Consider the following 20,482-nt stretch of genomic DNA (forward strand, 5'->3'; position numbering starts at 1 on the left):
ATGAGGATGGAAGGAACAATGAAACATCATACAGTTATTCAGATTTTCCCCCAGAACACAACAACAAGATAAAGAGGAAGCTGTTAAATCTCTCTATAGAATATACAACCCCTTTTCACCTCTTCTTTCTTCCTGTAACAGCCTGTAAGAGCTAAATTCCTGCCCGTCTTCAAAGGCTTTACAAGCCATGATCCATTTTTATATAGTTTAATAGTTTTGCTTCCACTTTGTTTTATTTTTTTTCTTTCTTTCAATTAATCCTTCTTCCCCACTTCCTTGAGCTGTGGAGGGGTGGAATAAATAACTTAACATACAAAATTCCTTTTCCGTGACTCTCTCTGTCATTCAACCCCTTGCCTTCCCTACCAACAGCAACTCTAGCCATCATTCCAAAGTCACTAGGCTCCACCCATACATGCCTTTTTGAGCACAAACACACAGTTTCCTGATGATATCATGGGATGGCAGGAAGTGTTTTAGGCATTGAGGGACTGTGTCACTATGTTATTCCTGTTACTTGTTCTGAGGGACGTGGGGCGTGTTCTGGGCTCAGCCCAACCTATTCACCTTCTCTCTTCACTGCATCTCTGAAGTCCTTTTCTCCCCTCCCAGGCTTGCCTACAGGAAGAAGAGCCCTGCCCATGTACAGGTGCTCCTGATTACAGTGCAAAAGTTTAAAAAGACTCCTCCCCTCCACCCCCCCTGCAAATATGTCATTGGTCACAGCTACAAAATACTGTACTTCAGGCCTCCAAATGGATGCTTCACATATACACAACACCACTGCCACATTCACCCGACTCATGCAATCAGAAATTCAGTACAAAGGCGTAAATTCTCATTTCCTCTCATATATGAGCCTATAGATACCAGTTTTCTAAAGCTGAAATCTCTGGAAATTAACTCATCACAGGCACAGCTCTAAAATATAAGCAGCAGTGTGTAATTTCCCTGCCATGTCAGGCTACCCAGACAATAATGCATCTCAGTCCATCCTGTTCTCTGGCTCTGGCATGTAATAGTCTAGTCTCCTGTGAGTCTCATTTACTTTGGTCTCATTTCTGGTTTTGGATTTAGTATATGGATGCTGAGTGGTGTTGGTGGCCTATGATATACCGGAGGTCAGACTTAGATGATCGAGTGTTCTCTTCGGACCTAAGCTCTAAAACTAACTGATCTTTAGAGAATTACTGACTACAAGTGTGCAAAAAATAAAATAAGTTTGCAATTTCATTCTGAGCCAGTTTGTGGCCTAGAAATTTCACAAGTCTTCACAGATCAAAAACTGATCTTCCTACAAAGAAAGTTTTGCAATTTAAAGATTTCATTCTACTAGAACAATTTTTGAGAAAAAATAGCCACTTCAAAACAGACATAAAAAACGAAAAGAAAGTGTTATGATAGGTGTCATTTTGCTTAATAGTTTTCATACAAGGGGACCATTTTTGTAAATATCAAGGTGAAATGTGAAAAACCTCAAAACATCAAGAGTTTGATGTGAATAAATACTTTTAAACACACAACTCTGAGGCTGGTAGAATATCTGTTTTGAAACAAAAATTAAAAAAAAAAAAAAAATCTACCTACTTTTCAGACACGCCACTCCCTTAAAAAAACCAAACCCAAAACAAAAAACACTTTCAAGTTTATTATGGTACAAAGGGAATACATTTCAATGCTGGAGACAATTAAAGTGAGTCAATTAAAATGGCAACATAAAATTAATGACATTAAAAGGATAAAAACTCTATTAGAAAAAACAGTTGGTTACAGTACAAAAAAAAGCAGTGGACTGAGTCTCCCTCTATGAAGTGTGCAGGCACGTCATTAGCCAGCACATTTTAAAAGGCATGGGAACTGGATCTTGTCTCTCTTATACGCTATACGTAAACACAGAAAAACTAGTGACAAATCTAGGAGTCAAGTTCTTTCTGAACTCAAAATAATGTCTTCTGGATTAGAACATCAGCAACTCAGAATTATAGAAATAACGAGAGTTCTGTAGCACTTTAAAGACTAACAAAGACTAACAGGCCTGCAGAAATTAAATTTGTTAATCTTTAAAGTGCTACAGGACTCTGGTTGTTTTTGCTGTATACAGACTAACACGGCTACCCCTCTGGAATTTTTCAGATTCGTAGTTAACCTATGCTGCACAAATTGTATTAAGTTGATTACAATGGAATTTTTCCCAGGGAAAGAAATTCAAAATAAAGCTACTATTATGAAGAGTAATTGCTACTTGAAAACTATACGACATTCTGTTCCCTCTTCACTCACCAGAAACAGTTTTTTGATTGTTTTGGCAGATGTTGATGCTTACAAATATTCAGTGTTATTTGACTAACAGGTCGGATAAAAGTTTAAGAACGAGCAGAGCTATATGTATTTATTAAGAATTCTGAGATGGGTCCAATAAATTTTTTTGTTTTGTTTTTTAGTTCAACACATAATCCAGCAAAAATGAACACCCTCCCCCACGCACCCCAGACACCCAGTAGCATATTAATGTAGAACCTTAATATTCTATAGATTTTCTCATATTTCCTACAGTGGCTGCTCTCTCCTTCCAAGCCCACCCTCTCTCTGAAATCAAAAGCTACCTTAAGTTGTGTCCAACTAGCTGCCTGTTTCTAAAGGGGTGTGTCATCCATTTTGAACAGAAACAAAATCATGCTGGATGGATGACAGTTCTGAAACTCCAACACCACAAAGACTGCCATTTGTTCACTTGCACACACAAATATTTTCTAATTCTGAACAGATTATAAAATGGCTTAATTGGTTTGCAATGTCAAGTCACCAATATTTCATCTAGTTTTGAATCTGATCAGTTCTGTCTTGAATGCTGGAAACAACTGCAACATTGCCTCTAAAGATTGTCTACTGATTACCCAGGTTTCTCTTAATGTCCTGGATATTTAAGGACTTCCTTTGCAAGAGCATAATGGGATGCTTTCTACTGTTAAATTTAATCTGCCAAGTCACTGATGTGCAGTGTATCTTACCTGGCCTATGTCTTTATTGGTTGGCGTGAGATGAATGAGGAAATATCTATATTATTTTTATGACTATTGTGCATGTAACTGTGGGTGTGTCTACAATGCAATTAAACACACAAGTGGCTTATGTGTGCTGACTTGGGTTTTATGGGGCTCAGGCATAAGGCTGTAAAATTGTGGGATAGATGGTGGGGATCAGCCTGGAATCCAGGCACTGGGACCCTTTCCCCTCACAGGGACCCAGAACCAGGGCCTGACCATCTACACTGTAATTTTATAACTCTGCAACTTGAGCCTCAGGAGCCCAAGTCAGCTGCTGTGGGCCAGCTGCAGGTGTTTAACTGAAGTGTGGACATACCTTGGGTATTTAGTTATGATGGGTTACTTGATGTGAGGTTTTTTGAGGGACCAAGCAGGAAAAGCAAAACAATTACACTGATAAGAGCCCTTCAAGAAACAAATGGGGCAGCAGTTTGAGGGGGGCGGTGGGGGAATACCTCCTACCCAGCTCTATCTTAGCTAAGAATGATTTACTCTTCCCAAGGCTAGGCCTAGGATCAAAAGATGATACTAAACCATTACAGGACACAGGGCCTAGGAAAGAGGGGGATTGGGGGGGCTAAGGGAGGCTGCCCCAGGGGAGCTGATGGACATGCAAGGGGACAGGGATAGCATGCTGCAAGGAGGTCGGTTTGCTACTCCCAGCCAGAAATGGAAGTAATTGAGTTAGCCGAAACGTACAAAAGCTTTCAAGAAAAGGTAACTATAAGGCAAGTATATGTATGGACTTCTATTGTTTTTACCAGTCACTGTGCATGCTGTGTACTAGGCTAAACGAACAAATCCAATGCTTTGTTTTGAACATGCTGGTTCTCCATCCTGATGAACTTGTACTGTCACAGGCTCATGGAGAAAGAGGACTTACAGGAACCAAACCCAGCTGGACTTGTTGTGTTAACATGTTTGGTAAACACGGATGCTGCTGCTCGGAGATGGAGACCAAAGCGGTTGAACCATATGGTTCTGGCCAGAGAGGGGTGAAGGGAGCAAGGCCTATCCTCAAAGGGTACAGATCCCCAAAGGGATCAGAGGTACAGAAAGGGGAACTGCGCAGTTTGCCCTGAAAACATGAGAGTTGGCATCTTATCTTATCCAGATAAGGATGTGGTAAGTCACATTGGAACAGAAAAGCCACTTCTAACACCATATAAAATCCATAATGATGCCCAGCATTTAAAAGGAAGAGAATCTGTTTATTCTGAACTGTCCTGTTATTTGGAGTTAAACATCTAAGCTCTGTGGTGTACACCTATCCTGCTGTTTTGTAGATAGATCCTCCTTGGGATATAAAGCAGCTCCAAATTTTTATTTAAAAAAAAAAAAAAAAAAAAAAAAAAAAACACGTGTGTGGCATAAATGGAGACACAGGGGTATTGCGATTTTGAGAGAGATTCAGAGAGAGAATACTACTGAAACATGTTCACAATGCCAAGCCGAATGCCAGGCTACATCTGGACTAAGAGTGAAGAAATGAAGAGCTGCTTAATGGGGCAAACAGAAAGCTAAACAGACCCCTGGTGTACTGGAGTGGATGAGGTAAAATTTCTCTCTGTGTAGTTTAACACACTCAGTACTCCAGCCTGTACATATAGAAGTCCAAAATTGAGCATCTGATCTTGGAAGGATACCATTTCAATTGTATGTTGGACGGGTAAAGCGATCAGATATAACTTTATACACATGACGGAGTGTGTCCAAAGCTTAAAGAATTCAAGAACACTAAAATCTGGGGTCAGTATTACAAGTGGATACAGAGCTAAAGATAGCAAAGAATAGTTGGTGTTCTAGCAGACACCAATGGTCTGCATACCTTCAGCCCATTTGAGAGTAATCGTAGGAGGCTAATTCTCTCATTATAGAAACAAGTCACTGAGCCAAACATAACACAACAGAGTGAACCTGCTACAGCAAATGTGACTATATTTGAGTAATATCCACTCTCCTTCCCCAGCTATCCTTCTCTTTTTTTAACCAAACCTTCTGAACACAATTGTTTTACTCTGTCAGCCCTGCTCAGCAACATCGGCAGCATACTGAGGATACAGTCGACCTGTGATTGACTGCATTTCCTGACAGGTATTGCAATGTGAGGAGGGAGGGACTCCTGAAGCAGAGTAATTTGAGTATTTATTGATGTATTCTAACTTTGCAGCAATACTTTTAATCATAGCAATAGACACATTGTTTTGTTATACAGTATTAGAAGCATTAGTATTGTTATACAGTATTAGAAAATTTGAATAAATTCTAATTTTAAACAAGTAATGAACTTTGTCTAGTCATTAAGCATGGATTTATACCTTTAAAACAGCAAAATAAAACAAAATGGAAGGCTACTCTTGTCTAGTTGTATTTTTTTTTAACCCAGTGGAAAAACATTTCATATAATAACCAGATCAAGTTTCATACCATAGTAACTCAGCAGACAACAGTAAGGTCATTGTGGACGTCATTAGCAAGTATATAAATTCTCAGTTCTTAAATACCATATACTATTAACTGGGATCATGCCCTGTCTAATCAAAAGCTGACTGCTATCAAGTTCCACAGAAAAATAAAAAAATTCATTGTGCCATTAAATGAGAAGCTAATTATCTTTAAAAAAAAAAAATTTAAGAATGGAAGACCAGGAATGCAAGCCATTCCGGTTGTTCCATCTTTCTTCAAAGTTTCCCTTGTCCATGTATCCACTTCAGGGCGGGGGAGAAAGGGGAGGGGAAAGAGGGAGAATCATTCCAAAAACATCAGGACTTCAACTTTCCTGGTAGTCTTAGCACAAAGTCCAAGGACCAAGCAACACTCTTATCTTTGCCTTTGGGAGACAATGGAGTTAGGAGGGGGAATAAGGTCCTTGTTCTAAGTTTTATTCAGGATTAAGAAAGGGAGGGAAGAGGCACCTCAATGTCTGAGCTTCCAATTCTTCTCTCCCAAATTAAATAGGGGAAAAAATTAGGTTGCCTGCAGAACTTGGTAACAGTCATACTTACAATATGGCCTGACAAATATTCATGGATTATGACAATCCATGCTGTTATATGACACCCAGCCTCAGGAAAAATGCATGCATTTGTGATCATCTTGGCAGGAATAAACAAGGGAGGGAAAGAATGCTTGGCTTCATCACTGGAAAGTGTACACGCCTGTGCTTTTAAGTATTTGGAAAGTACCTGCCTTCTAAAGTGACACACTTCACATGATGCAAAGCCAGTGAGCCAAGTTTTCAGAATTAGCTGTGCTTATGCAAGAGAGCTGTTGCAGAAATATAGCAGCTTCTTCTCTATCCTTATAGTAATGGTTAGTTGTACCAGGTACTTTTAAAAATACAGATGCAAGAAAATTAAAAGCATAGTATTTTAGTAAAAAAGTCCAACTGGCTTCTTTTTTAAAAATGGTATGGTTCAGTACTTACAATGACAGATGAGATCCTAATTACAGCCTCTCTCTTTTATAGCACTTCTTAGAACAATTCTGTTTTTATATATCAGGGATTATAGCTGTGCTTCATGCAAGATTTTTTAATCTATGTAAAAAAACAACAAAAATATTTAGCTCTTGATTATGCAGAGGGGGGTGGGTGGGAACATATGAAAGGGACTGCTGGGTGGAAGCTGATCAGATAGATGAGATATCTTCGAGAATTAGCATTGACACCTGATCAGCCAACACTACAAGTGGAGTCTTTGTGCCAGAACAAGATCTAAAACAAAGCTGAGCGGGTCAAAGAGACAGTGAACAGATACCCGAGCTGCCTGATCTCAACCTTCTTAATGACTTTTGTCAAAGAAATATAGATTTAAGATAAGGCAATAATTGGACAGATTTTCTGCTCCTCCCCCCCTTCCCCATGCACACGCTTCTTGACTTGTCACAGGTTATCAGAAGTAACACACTGCCTATCCATCTAGCCACTTCTTCTCCCCCGACCCCCCCCCACCAGAGGGTAAGGGCACAGGCCTATCTTATTTACTACTCAAAACTCTCCTAGCACCTCACTGAGCAACCCCAGCTAAAATTCAGCAGACTCTGCATTGGTCTCCTGCAGTCCTGTGTCTGCCTCCATGGAGACAGACAGCCTGATCTGGGCAATCTTATCCCTTAGGAAACCTGAAGACTTCTCACAGTAGGAAATATTGGACCTAAGGCTGGATGTAAACTGTCTGGATTAATTAGGTTCTGCACAAACTGCAACAGCTCCTTTGACCAGGACTTTACAAATAAAACATTTCTCTCTCTCCTGCACAGTCATGAAATAAGATTGCAGAGCATTTTTGTGTGTTGTAACTTGGCCTCGGTTAGTCCTCCATTCAAATAGGCCTACCCTGGAACAATAGGCTGGCTGCAATGGGGAGCAAACATAATAATCATCCTGTCATTAGGCAACACAACACAGCATTTTACGATAAGGAGATAGTAGAGTTCTATAGGTTGGACTCATTGGAAGCAGACGCACAGGTGACAATTGCCCGTCTATCTTCTTCCTCCAAGCAAGAGTCTCCCAATGTTCTGTCTGTCAATGGAAAAAAAGGACAATGTGTTTGTAGAGGCCTCTGGCTTTTTACCTTGTTTGTGAGAAAGCATTGGAGTATTTCTCTATGTCATTTGACTCAGATATTGCCTTTCCTAAAGGATCCCTGAAGAGCTCTCTTTCAGTGGAAAATATAGAGGCAGAGAGCCAAGTACAGCAGCTTCTATCTGCCATCTACATCCTGAGCCAGAGCTTCTCATGCAATATAGCATTTGAGGAAATAGCTCTGGCTGAGAACTTAATTGTATCTTGGGATTTGTCAAAGGATACCGGTTAAGACATTTTTCTTCATATTGATTTTATCTTTGAAAGTTGCTAGACCAAGCAACAGCTCTTCTAGCATAAGGACTGGCTGTAACATACGCCTGCATGGTAAAAGAAATGTATACTTCTTCCTCAAGGGCCTGTCAACTCCTCGGTGGTCCTGAGGGAGTGGGAAGAAACAGTGACAGTATTGGATCCCACGGCAACATCTGCTTTGGGAAGCTGTACAAAATTCCCATAATTTATTCTGTAAGAGAGATACAGAGCAGCTTCCAAAAGCAGTTTTGTTTAGCTTCTCTGATTAGGCACAGCAGGGGTGGGTTTGATTCTCCTGGTAATGGTCCATGGCCAGTGAGGCTTTGTGCTAGCCTCAGTTGGGGTATTATGCAGGAAACGTACCACTGTTCCAACCACAGGATAGATGCGTTTTTGTGGCTGGGGTGGGGAAAAGAAGAGAGAGACTGCTATTATATTCGGTCATCAATTGATAGATATGACATTTAGAGTTCCTGGCCACTGCTGAACATTAAAGGAGAGCAGCAATTAGAAAGCTGCTGTTGGGACTGTAGGCAGCTAGGCCTAGAGTCAAGCTGAAGGTCAGAGGTGGATTCGGAGACTGGGGCAAGGATCAGGAACAAAGCAGGAAATGGTTCAGTAGTCAGGCAAGAAGGCAGAGTCCAATGTAGCAGCCACGTAGAGCCCAGTTGTGCACACAAGTTCCTGTGTCTCTCTTCGGGTTTAAATAGGAAGCCCCGATGAATCAGAATTTGTGATGCTTCTCCAATCAGGCTCAGGGAATACATCCCTGACATCACTTCAGGTCTCTTCTGCTCAGATGGTTAGTAGCAAGCCATTGTGTGGGAGCAGAGAGGCAACAGTCAACTGGGGACCCTGTGTGACACAGCTTGAAGACCCGTGGTCAGTTGCCTGCAAAAATTTTTCATAGGTCATCTGTGTGTGTAAGAGTAGCAGTGGTACAAAAAGGCTTGGAATCTTGCTGTTTTGGAAGTTTAGTCAATGGGGCTAATCTGATGTAGAGCAAAAGCCTGCACAAACTCCTGAGACATGCTCCTATGTGTGACATACATAGTAAGAGACAAGATGGCTGACATAATATCTTATTGGACCAGATTCTGTTGGTGAAAGACCAGCTTGTGAGCTTCACAGAGCTTTTTCAGGTCTCCCATAGAAAGACTTATTTAGACAGGCTGCTTTGCACTAGTGTGTAAACAGCGTACATGACCTGTAGGGCAACCAGGGTAATTTTATGTAGCCTAATTTTCAGGAGTGCTGAAGAGCCAGAACTGCAAATGAAGTCAGACAGGTGCAGGTGCTCAGCACTTCTGAAAATCAAGTCCCGAGCATGTATTATAGGCAGCTCTGGTAGCACCGCCTATTACTAAGGTTGCCTAACACTTCCCATTGTAAGGCCATGGTTTCAGTCACTTACAGCTTTGGCAAACTGTTTTAGCTGCAATTTTCTATGCCAAGTGTTTGCCTCAGTCAGATTCATTTCTGGGAAAATTTCAGAGAAAAAATAGTTCAGCCATTTCCAAGAATCAGGCTAGGAAAACACACATTGTTTTCCCCATGTTAAAAAAAATTCTGACAACTTTAATTGAAGTATTTCCTAACTTGAGGGCTTGCAACCTTAAATAATGTTCTTTTAAATGTAGTTTGTGTGTTTATATACATGAACGAGAGCAAGCATTATGCAAATGGCATTATTGATCAGAGCACACTAAAACCTTTCTATTGCAAAGCCCCCCCCCCCCCACACACACTCTATAGAGCCCAGCTGAAGATTGTTACATTAAGGAATACTTTTGCTTCCCCTCGCTGTAAAGCCCTAAAAGACCTACACTCATTTTAAGTTAAAACCCTTCATTTCTTAACAAGTCGGGTTCACATAGATTAGCAAGACAAAACTTGTCCTGTGCTGTAATCGCTAATGTGTGGAATGTGCCAGCTAATACTAGCCCTATCATACTGGTGTGTAACTCCAGAATGCACACCACATTCTGTGTTCAGCATAAACCAATTACTGCTGTTTTAACCTGGTGTATTGTCTGGATTTTTGTATCAGTGACACAGATTTAGAGAGCATGGGCCTGATTCTCTTCAATGTAAATCAGAGCGACTCCATTGAAGTCAAAGGAATTAAGTACATGTGAAAAGAGAATAAGGCTTGTTAAGTACATTATGCAAACCAGATACTCTATGACCAAAAAAGGATTTCCATCAAGACATCAGTCACAGGAATGCCAGTTTAGAAGCAACTTACGGAAGCTTGAACAGTTTAGGGAGAGCTGTAGAGAACAACTCGTCTGAGGAAAATAGAGAAGAAACAAGAGTTTAATGTATAAAATGATGGTGTAACATACTTTAGGTTATTCTGTGTGCGCGCTCAGCATTGCTCATTTCTAGGGGAAAACTCCCACCACAGAACTCTGAGTTTTGCACAGTCAGACGAGAGGGATGCTTTTCAAACACCACAGATATGAACATATTTGATGACAATTCTTTCAGTACTGTAAGATTCTGGACAGAGTTACAAATTACATTTCACAGAAACAGCAATAGGCCATGGGCCAACCCCCAACAAACAAAGCTTCCATATCTCAGATCCCACATAACCCTCGACCCGCCAGAGTCTCACACTCCTCAATCATCCCCATGTGCTGGCTGATAGACATTGGCTTTGACAAATGCCCCAGGATTAGCTAATATAGATTATTGTGGAGGGGCATTGGACCAATTCCCAATTCAACGGCTGCCAAGGAGTCCTACCAGCAGCTCTCTCTTACAAACCAAGGTACCTCCAGCCAGAGTGCCTCTGCTGATTGTAAACTGCACTGCTAGGGTACATGGCGCGAAGGGACAGTCTCTCTTACAGACCGATCCCAAGCCATTTAGGGGCACAGGCCATTGTGAACCCACCACCTCACTGCTTCATCATCTGTCCTAGCTTCCCACTGAATATGCAATCCAACCGATATTCAAAACTCTCCATCGACTGCCAATAGCTTACTGAGGTATTGCCTGCCTCCATGGTCATGACCTCCCACCACAGCTCCATTCCACTGGAACAATTACAACTGAAGACTAATACAAGAGACTTAAGTGCAAGACAGAGCCAGGTGTCCCCAGAAATTTTTCACATGGTATGCCCCCCACTTCCATCAGCCTGACCCTCCCCTTCCTCTCTCAGTTGCCCCCCATCCTAACCTGACACCTCTTGACCATTTACACCCATCCCTTCCCAGGACACACAGGGAGCCCCCTACCCCTACTGTTCCCTTCCAGGAGTCCCTGCCTTCTCCACCTAAGTCATCGCTCCTTACCCCTCCCCGCTAGTAAGCCTCAGGTCCATCCTGCTTTCCAGCACTCAGAAGAGCAGGCAGATGGGGTTTGAAGTGTCACTGACATTTAGCCCCGCAGCCCATCCGTCATGATGGAAGGATACACATGGCAGGGCAAAATTGAGCAAGTGGCATTGTGACCTCTGTCACATGTGTGTGTGTTGCAGTGCCACTTTATTTTGTGCCCACCACGCCCTTCATGACTGAGGGGCTGCAGGGCCAAACGTAAGCAGGCAGTGGGGTGGCCTCCTTCTGCTTAGGGATCTCACCAGTGTGACCTCAAGGAGCCACCAATAGCAAGAGAATGGTATGCAAGGTGGTGACACTTGAAGGAGCTGAACCAAAACAACTCACCAACACAAGAGAAAAGACAGTGCAACACTCCTATTTTCCACAGCAAAACTCCCCACTAAAATTGAAAGCATGAAAGACACAAATACACAGCACACACCTTAAAAACAAATAAATCAAAAGATGAAATAGAAGAGTAACTACAAGGAAACTTCAGCAAGAAACCCTAGCAATACCTTTAGCTACAAGAGCAAAGTTACCATAATTACCATCTGACTTGCAAGCATTACAGAATTACTCCTTTTTTTATTTTAGTCATTCAGATTTTCTCACAACCTATGGAAATTTGTATTAAGGGGTGTGAGTGTATTTTTTTCTTCTGCAAAGCAGCAGGATGGTTCAGTGGTTTGGGTACTAACCTGGGACTTGAGAGATGTAGGTTCAGTTCTGTGCCCTGCCAGAGTTCCTGTGTGATCACTTAGCCTTCCTGTGCCTTGGTTCCTTCTCTGAAAAATGGGGATAAGTAGCACTTTCTTACCTCATAGGGTTGTTGTGAGGAGAAATACATTAAAAACGGTGAAGTGCTCAGATACGATGGTAATGAGGGCCATATATGTATTTATCATAGATACACAGGTGGGATAACACACTGTGAACCAGGAAGCCCAGTTCCTCTTAAAATTGAAGCTTTGCCAGAAAAGCTGAGTGCGTGTGTGTGTGAGAGAGAAAACAGGTCTGATAGTGTTTTAAAAACCATGATCAAGTGTCATAAGGATTGTCTTACGTGTTTCTACAAAACACAACATTATAGAGTTTCAGGTGACATAAAACTCTTTGATGGCAGGATTTGTTTACATCCTCTGCACTCACAAAGTCACACACTTCTACAATTAATGTGACAGTGATCGTTCTTTATTTTTTATGTTGTGTAGTGCTCTATGGGAGTTTTCAGAAGTCACAATGCATAGAACTCCCTTTTTTTTTTTTTAAATAAAAAGATTGCTGTAGTGAAATCAAACAACAAAACACCCTTAAAAGTAGTGTCATTTAAACTACAGATGTGCACTTGATTTTATGTACTACTGTAACTAGAAGCAGCTCTCATGGGTATCTTCTATTTAGACTCTCACAGCCTCGTGTAGTATTACGCAGTCCAAGTATACATATCTATTCTAACATTAATTTACATATTAGTCTGTGCAAAAAGATATTACTATGAGATTAACATACAGAGGTCCTGATTCCACAAGCAGATCCACATGGTCAGACCTTTGCACCATAAAAAGCTCCACTGAAGTCCACAAAAATGGATCTGTTTGCAGAATCAGGGTCATCGACTGTTAGAAGTCAGTGAGCTCAAGAGTGATTCAGGGAACTGCCCCCTCATTTGTATGGGATAGAGTTGCTCTCCGCCCCATATGGAAAGGGGAAAAATGTGGAACATGCCTCTTTCATTCCTGAAGTATTGCCTAAGGAACAAGTTATGTCTGCCAATGCATTTTACTGTGGTGGGTATTTTGGGAGTGCACTTGTTCAGACCAGGGATACAAGTGTTGGAAGCTTATTCACCTTTCCAGAAATGAGATAGCTGCCTTTTATGGTCTCCATCCTCCTCAAAGTTGTTTACAGCACTGTGACTAGAATTGGCTAGTCAGAAATCCAGATGAAAAGTGAAAGGTTTTGAATTTTTGACGGGGGGGAACATTTTGAAAAAATTCCATTTTGGGAGGACAAATGGATTTTTTCAGCTTTCTCACAGCTCTACGGGCAGCAGCCTTCCCAAGCAGCCTGACTCCCCAAGGAGCTGGAGTGGTGGGGTGTCAAGCAAGCCTGGGAGGCATTTCCTGGGGAACACAGGCAGCCCACATAGGCTGACCAGCTTTCCTGCCTACCTGGTTGCCATTAAAAAAAAAAAAAAAAAAAAAGTGTCAGCAGACTGTTTAGATTCCATCAAATCAGCATTTTCTGAAAGGAAAATGTTCTGTTGGAAAATTTTTGACCAGCTCTAATCATGATCTCTGATACATAACTGGGAACAGTAATTTTCAACAGGGATGAGGCCTTAAGATGCAAAATTCAAATTCTCCTATAGTCAGGTTTCTTTGTATCTGGATATTTGGTTTGGGGAGACCTCTAAACTCAGATATTGTGGGTAGGTAGCCTGAAGCCATTTTGCTTCACAAGCTACATACATACAGCACACAAGAAATGCAGCACTTGTCAGGTGGTAAGCAGAAGCTAAACTCTGCAAAAGTCTTTTTGGTAGAGAAGAACAACAGGGGACATTTTGACCAAGAACACAGCAGGACAAAGCACTGCCTCTAAAAGAAATGCCATGAGGTTTTTCATATTCAGGCAAAACAGAGAGGAATTCAGTTTTAACTGACAGTCCTCCAAGCAGTTTGGATAATAAGTTATACATGGAATTATGTATACTTCATACATTACTTGTTTGTAAATAGCAGTACAAGTTCCTGCTCCAAGGACCTGATCTTTAACTAAACACAGTGGGGGTCAGACTAAAACAGGGAGCAGATAAAGACCATATGTAGAAGTAGTGAAAGATCATGCAGTGTGTTGTGTGTGTATTATTAGTTTTTTGGATTTAAAAAGATGCAGTTACATAAATCTATTGAGGCGGTAAAGGGATTTATAAATAGCACCCAGAATGAAGGTTGAGGGGAGTTCTTCTTTATGAAGAAACACTGTTGGGAAGTAGTAAGTTTTAAGAAGGAATTTAAGAGGAGGAAACCTTTAATGCAAAGTTAATAAAAAAAATTGAACTTGCACATGAACTCAAGTTCTAGTCCTTCAGGCGGTAAGTATGTACCTACACACGCGTTAGTCACTCTGTCTTCCTTTGCTCAGTTTTCAAGCTTTCAGATAACAGGTTCCTAAATTACTTGAATAGTTTTGAAAATAAGTCCCATTTTCAAAAGTGACTTTGGATTCTAGCCCCATTGACTTTCAGGGAGACTTAAGTGGCAAAGGTACTATTGAAAATGGGACTTCGCTTCCTAAGTTACTTCAGCAATTCTTAAATTTTTACCAACATCTTTCTCATATCTTCTGTTCCCACCTGTAGCATGGACATTTAAACAAGCATTTTTTCCCCCCTAGTGAAGAAATCAGGATACTTTTTTACATAAGTAAGACATGATTTGAAAAAAACACGACCCTTTCAGAACAGATATTTCCTTCCAATATTGTTATTCCTGGTCTTGAATCTCACATATTAACGTTGTCTTTGGAATGGCCATTTCATCTTTAAAGTTTTCCCTGCTCCCTAAAGTAAACTCAATATAAAAGGGACACTCACCATACAGAATGCAAGAACCTTCAAAGATAAAAAAGGCAAGAAATTTAAGTTTGAATGAGGCCCTGCATATCTCATCCACTAAAGAATGGAGTTAACAGTGATCACACAACTGGAGCTTTACACAAAGTTTTTGTCAGTTTTCCACTAATCAATTATTAGTGCACCTCCAGCCTCAACTTTCTAACCAGAAACAATACAACAGTAACCTCTCCCTCCCTTTTCTGAAATACCGAGTACCACTTTGGGGAACCTGAGAAAAGGGAAGCAGCATTTTAGTTACACCAAATGAAACACTGAGCTTTCACTTTAGCTCCACTTAGAGATAACGAACCTGATTCAACTATAATTTACACTTCTAACTTTATCGAAAAGTCCTTTGAATTATATCAGTATAAAATTATTCTCAATAGAATCAGAATTGAGACCGTAGAAGGCTATTAGACCCTCATGAAGTGTCCTCTGCGTTCAAGGAGACTCACAACAAGGTGTTTAGAGTTTTTGTTGTTGTTGTTAAAGTCTGAATCTAATCATAGTTCCATTAGTCTACACGAAGGTGAATTAAACGCCCCCCTCCCCACCCCAGCTCCCAAACCTTCCTGTTCTGAAACTGCGGGGGGGGGGAAGAGTCAAACCACTAAGAAAACAAACAAAGAATCTGAGACACTACATCATTGTTACTTTAAGAACTTGATTTTGTACAATACAAGCGTTGTTGAAAGTTCCCACGGGATACAATCCGGGAGATCAATTCCTGCAGATAAAGCTGTGCTGCCAACATACACACACATATTCCTCAGACAGCAGTCGAGTCTCTTTAAAGAAAGCCAGACACACACATTTCATTCAGCCCCACTTGTGGTCTTTGAGTTACAAAGCTAGTCACGTGCAGTTGTACAAGAAACAGTTTGCACTTAGAGTTCAAATGCTTCCTTCATTTCCCATGCTCGCACCGAGCTAGACTGCATTCCTGGAACTTCGGAGGGGCGCTGCTAAGTTTCAGTCTGAACAGCTGTAAAAGGAAACAGCCGGAGCGTTCGGGCAATCGGCAGCAGAAGTTCAAAACCAGCATCAAAACGGAATAAGAATCCCCACCACAGGCAACATGCGCAGAGCCTCTCCACGCTCTACATGGCGGTGTCGGGTACTTACAGGAGAAGGAGACCTTTGTTTTCTTTTTTATTGACAGCCCTTACAGGTTTCAGCTCTTCCACATCCGACTGTTGTTCGGTCATTAGCACCGGCTGCAGCAAGCTCCCTGGGAGTTGTACCTGCCTGTCTCCTCCTCCACCAACAACTGAAATAGACCCACTCCAGCCTTTCCTCCCTCGCTAGCACACAGCTCTCTTTTGAAACCCTGTGGTCTCTGGCTAACCTGAGCAAGTTTAAACTGGTCCTATCAGCTGGACCTAACTTGAGAAGGAAGGCGGAGAAGAAAAAAGAAGAGACATCCTTTTCTCCACCCCACAAGTGGTTTGGAGGGGCGGGGGGAAAGGCAGGGAGAAAGCCTGTTCAGCAAGTCTTTCTGGGAGAGGAAACTAATCAGCCAAGCAGGTGAAAATACTGCGATAGCAATTCACAGCTGCTGTACTTTTGAAACCATAAGTTTATTGGACTGAAGCTATAAAAGAGGTTTGCATGATGTTAAACGTAATTACAAGCACTGACTTTATATAGCTTAAGATATAACCATGAGAAAGAACTGAGGCAGCACGCCAGGAGCGCCTCTCTTTAGATTACACGGGGGGCTGGTCTATTACACAACTTGAATGATTGAAACAGGATGTTGCCTCATCGGGCACCGCCTCCTGCTTACTTAAACAAAAGGTCTATTTAATATTTGACATGGGAATGACAACGATGACACGAGAGCAAGGAGGCTCTGCCATTAACCCTTTGCTGCCTGCCAAAGAGCCAGTTTTTGTTTATATTCAGAGCAGACAATAGGGATGGAGTATGGAGTCCCAATCTGGATGACTAACAAGCTGGTCATGGTGACAGGTTTTTATACTTGAGAGACCATGGGGATAAGTGTGGTGTAAAAACTTAGGTTGATGTACAACAACAGCAACCATGCACTGCATTTTTGTAATGTCTTTCACCCTGAAGGATCTCCACTGATCTTGCGAATTGTTGCAGCTGTCTGCATGGAGCCCTCTCGAAATCAGTGGTGTTCTGTATAGATGCAACCGTCTTCCCACATGCAACAAGTTGCACACTCAGGCTTATGTACTTATGCATCATCTCTGAGATGCTCTGCTCTGCTCTGCTGTGGAGGATGGCAGTCAGCCAGAAAGCAGTTCACTAAACAGTAACCGGGGTGGAAGGAAGAGGTAGGGAATGGGGATATTGTTGAAGAACCCTGGGACAAACTTCTACACTTACAAAAAGAGACTTGGTTCTTTACAGGTGAAAGAAATGAGCACTTTTTGTTGAATAAAGAAGGGCTGAGGAGGGGATGAGTGTTTATTTTTCTGTTTGTTTTGTACATTAGAAACTCAGGTCTTTCTAGACTGCAAGTTTCTATGGTGACTGGAGGACTTATGTCTAGTGCACTTATGACCTCACAAGGGCTAGGGGCTTGATCCTGCTCCTATTAAGTCAAGAGAGTGAAAGCTGAGCAACTGAAAAGGAAAGCAGACTGTTTAAAACTCATTGTTTTGTATGTTTCTTTAAATAATTGAACCTATTTCACTTCAATGACTAATTCACATTTTGGATAAAGGAAGCCTCTGTTAAAATTCAACACTTTTGCCCCTTCAATTAGAGTTTTAGCTCTCACAATAAGCATCCCTGAGACCTCCTAAGGTTCTCCTGGAAACTCAGGGAAGATCAAATTCTACATTCCTGATATTTTTGACATAAGCAAACGTGGAAATGTTGGGGTCTTCTCAGGAGACAGCATCTTCCAGGGTTATGTTCCAAGATTTACCTGTGACTGTTAATGTAGGCAGTACCCTGAAGAAGTCTGCCTAGATGCTGGTGGTGTGGACCTTCTATATTAGGATAACATACTAGAATAATTCACTGTTGCTGATGTTTTCACCTGTGCTGGCTCAGATAAATTTGTTTTCCACCTCTCTCTAGCAAGGCTGGCATGGCAGCCCCAGGAAACCATCTAACGTCATGCAACAAATATACAGTAAGATCAAATGTCAGACCCCCCTACTTGTACTCAGCAGGATGCTGCTGAATTTGCAGGCAGAGAGAAATATTAAATGGCAGCATTTCACACAGAGGCTCCTGCATGCTAGCAATGAAATATAAATGAGAGTATCAAAAATATTCCAGGTCTTTGATTGATTGTATTTCAAAATGGGTAACAGAACCAGGTAGAAAAAAAACCTTTCTGTACATAAAATACCATAAGTTTAAAAGTGTGGATTGTGTATCTATTTAAATGTAAATTATAAGGACTAAAATAAATTTATTAAAAAATCCCCTACAAAATTGGCCCATTTTCATGACATTTACAATGAATGGTATAAATACAATATATGTTAAGATCTACATCAAAATCACCTTCCCAGATCCAGTAGAATGACAGAGACTCAATATAGAAGAAGAGGTCTGTGCTAGTAGATCCCAGAGCAGGATCTGGACATTCATATGTATTTCAGATTTTCTTCTGTAAGTGGTACCAGTAGAATTCCCAGCTGAATTCTGTCTGATAATGGGTGAAACCTCCTGCAGGGTTTCTTATAGCTTTCTTTGAAGCATCTAGTATTGTTCACTCTTGGAGAAAGGATACTGAATTAGATGGAGCACTAGTGTGATCCAATATAGCAATTCCTATGTTCTTATATAAAACCCTGATCCTGCAAACACTTAAAATTAGGGATTGGGGCCTAAATTTCTAGTCACTACATATAGCTATTATATTATTATTGATTTTGCCCCATGTCTCCAGGAATAGCAGACAGTGTAAAGAAATATGTATATTCTGCTATGACTTGGTATCCTTTTGTGAATCTGATACTCACCTGAGTATTCTTAGTGATTTCAACAATTGTTGTATGCAGTGTAGTTGTAGCTGGGTCCGTCCCAGGATATTAGAGAGACAAGATGGGTAAGGCAATATCTTTTATTGGACAGAAGTTGGTCCAATAAAAGATATTGCCTCATCCACCTTGTCTCTCTGATTTCAAGAAGCCAGCTCAGGTGAGCTGCAAGATCAGACCCCTTGCTGAGTGGCCTTGAAAAAGTCACTTAACCTCAGTTTGTGCCTTATTTTTCTTGTGTATAAAATGTGGATAATAATGCTAACCAACCACCAGGGGTGTTGTGAAGATTCATTCATTCATTATACAACACTTGGAAATGTACAGTACTATGTAAGTACTGAGTATGGTTATTATTACATATTTATTAATCTGGTAAACAAAAATAGTTCCTGCAATACTATGAAGCAATTACAGAGTTCACACTTGCTGGAACAGAATGAGCTCTAGGAATAGGATCCTGCAGGGAGATGCAAGGCTTCTGTTGCAGACTCATGCTGCTAGCTTGACCAGGTGAAGCTCATTAGCTCCAATCCAGGAGAATTAAAAGAATATGTGAGTCTCTGAGTAGCTAGGAAACAGAGAGGATTGTGGGAGGGAAATCAATTCAGGAGTAGCTATAGTTGTGGAAAAAGCATAGGATGAAGTCTAGGGTGTATGTTGTAGCTGAGCTGTTGTTTAATTTAAAAATAAAGGCGAATATGTGAAAGGGTAACATTTAGCTTATAGCTAGTGCATTTAGATTGTTCAGAGTAAATTGGAAATTTTCCCTGCTTATATGTGGTGATTGAAGTGGGATTCTGGATATAACCTACACTAGAGGAAAAGTGGAACATGTTCTTCTGTGCAGGAGGAACTCAGCAGCAGTAGTCCCACTCTGCTGCTCTACAGCAATGGCTACAAGCCCAGGCTGCAGCCCAGCAGGCTTTTGTGCAATTTATGGGTTTTTTGTGTGCATGCAGTTCAGGTTGTTATATTCATGGCATACTCACAGAGAAGTTACATGAAATACTCTTACTGGAAGGTTGCAACATAATATTACTTTATTTCTTAGCATTTTAGGCACCGAAGTCTGAAAATTGGTGGCCTTGGTTAATACCATGTATCTCTGGAATTATTTTAAATGTATGGATCAGCACATCTGGAATCAGAGGTGAAAGTGCTAACATACCTTGAGAGATGCAATTCTTAGATTATTTTGAGGTCAAATGGAAGTAGGAAGTTGCAGAAATCTAGTGAGAAAAGCTGGTGTTCTGTCGACATTTCAAATCTAATTCTGGAGACACTAACAACCAGATTTAAAAATCTGGGGCAAGATTCCTGGTTGGTGTATATTTTGGTATATCTTCAGTGATAATTTGCTACGGTGATTTATGTCAACTGAGAACTTGGCCCCTGACTTTCCAGTACTTAGACAAATGTAACCTTCATTCTTCTGAGGGTTTGTCATTGAGCTGGGGGTGTGATTCCCTGCTCAAGAAGACCTACCAGCTCTAGTTCTGATCAAGCTAGAATGCTAAAGATAAGGTGTAGCCACGGCAGCGCAAGTGACTACCTGCTCTGACTATGGGTCTTTGGTCGCAGAAGACTATGTACTCGGGGCAGCTAGCCTCTTCTGCCACTCTAGCAAACCATAACCACGCCTCTCTGGGCTACATCTT

At 41.2% G+C, this 20,482-nt stretch overlaps 1 protein-coding gene across 3 annotated transcripts in view; it reads right to left on the bottom strand.

Moving 5' to 3' along the window:
- Positions 1-20,482, bottom strand: part of GRAMD2B (GRAM domain containing 2B) — a 57,479-nt gene that overhangs the window by 23,147 nt on the left and 13,850 nt on the right. The window contains exon 1 of one of the 3 annotated variants that reach the window (XM_067569223.1): positions 15,973-16,462. The exons of the other annotated variants lie outside the window; for them this stretch is intronic. Within the exon in view, the coding sequence (XP_067425324.1) occupies positions 15,973-16,055 (83 nt within the window). The 5' untranslated portion in view covers positions 16,056-16,462. Of the gene's footprint in view, positions 1-15,972; positions 16,463-20,482 lie in introns of those variants that run through there. 3 annotated transcript variants of the gene reach the window in all.

This window comes from Emydura macquarii, unplaced genomic scaffold (genome assembly GCF_026122565.2).
Source record: "Emydura macquarii macquarii isolate MOO-44397 ecotype Brisbane River unplaced genomic scaffold, CSIRO-AGI_Emac_v2 contig_2897, whole genome shotgun sequence".
NCBI classification, from domain to species: Eukaryota; Metazoa; Chordata; order Testudines; family Chelidae; genus Emydura; species Emydura macquarii.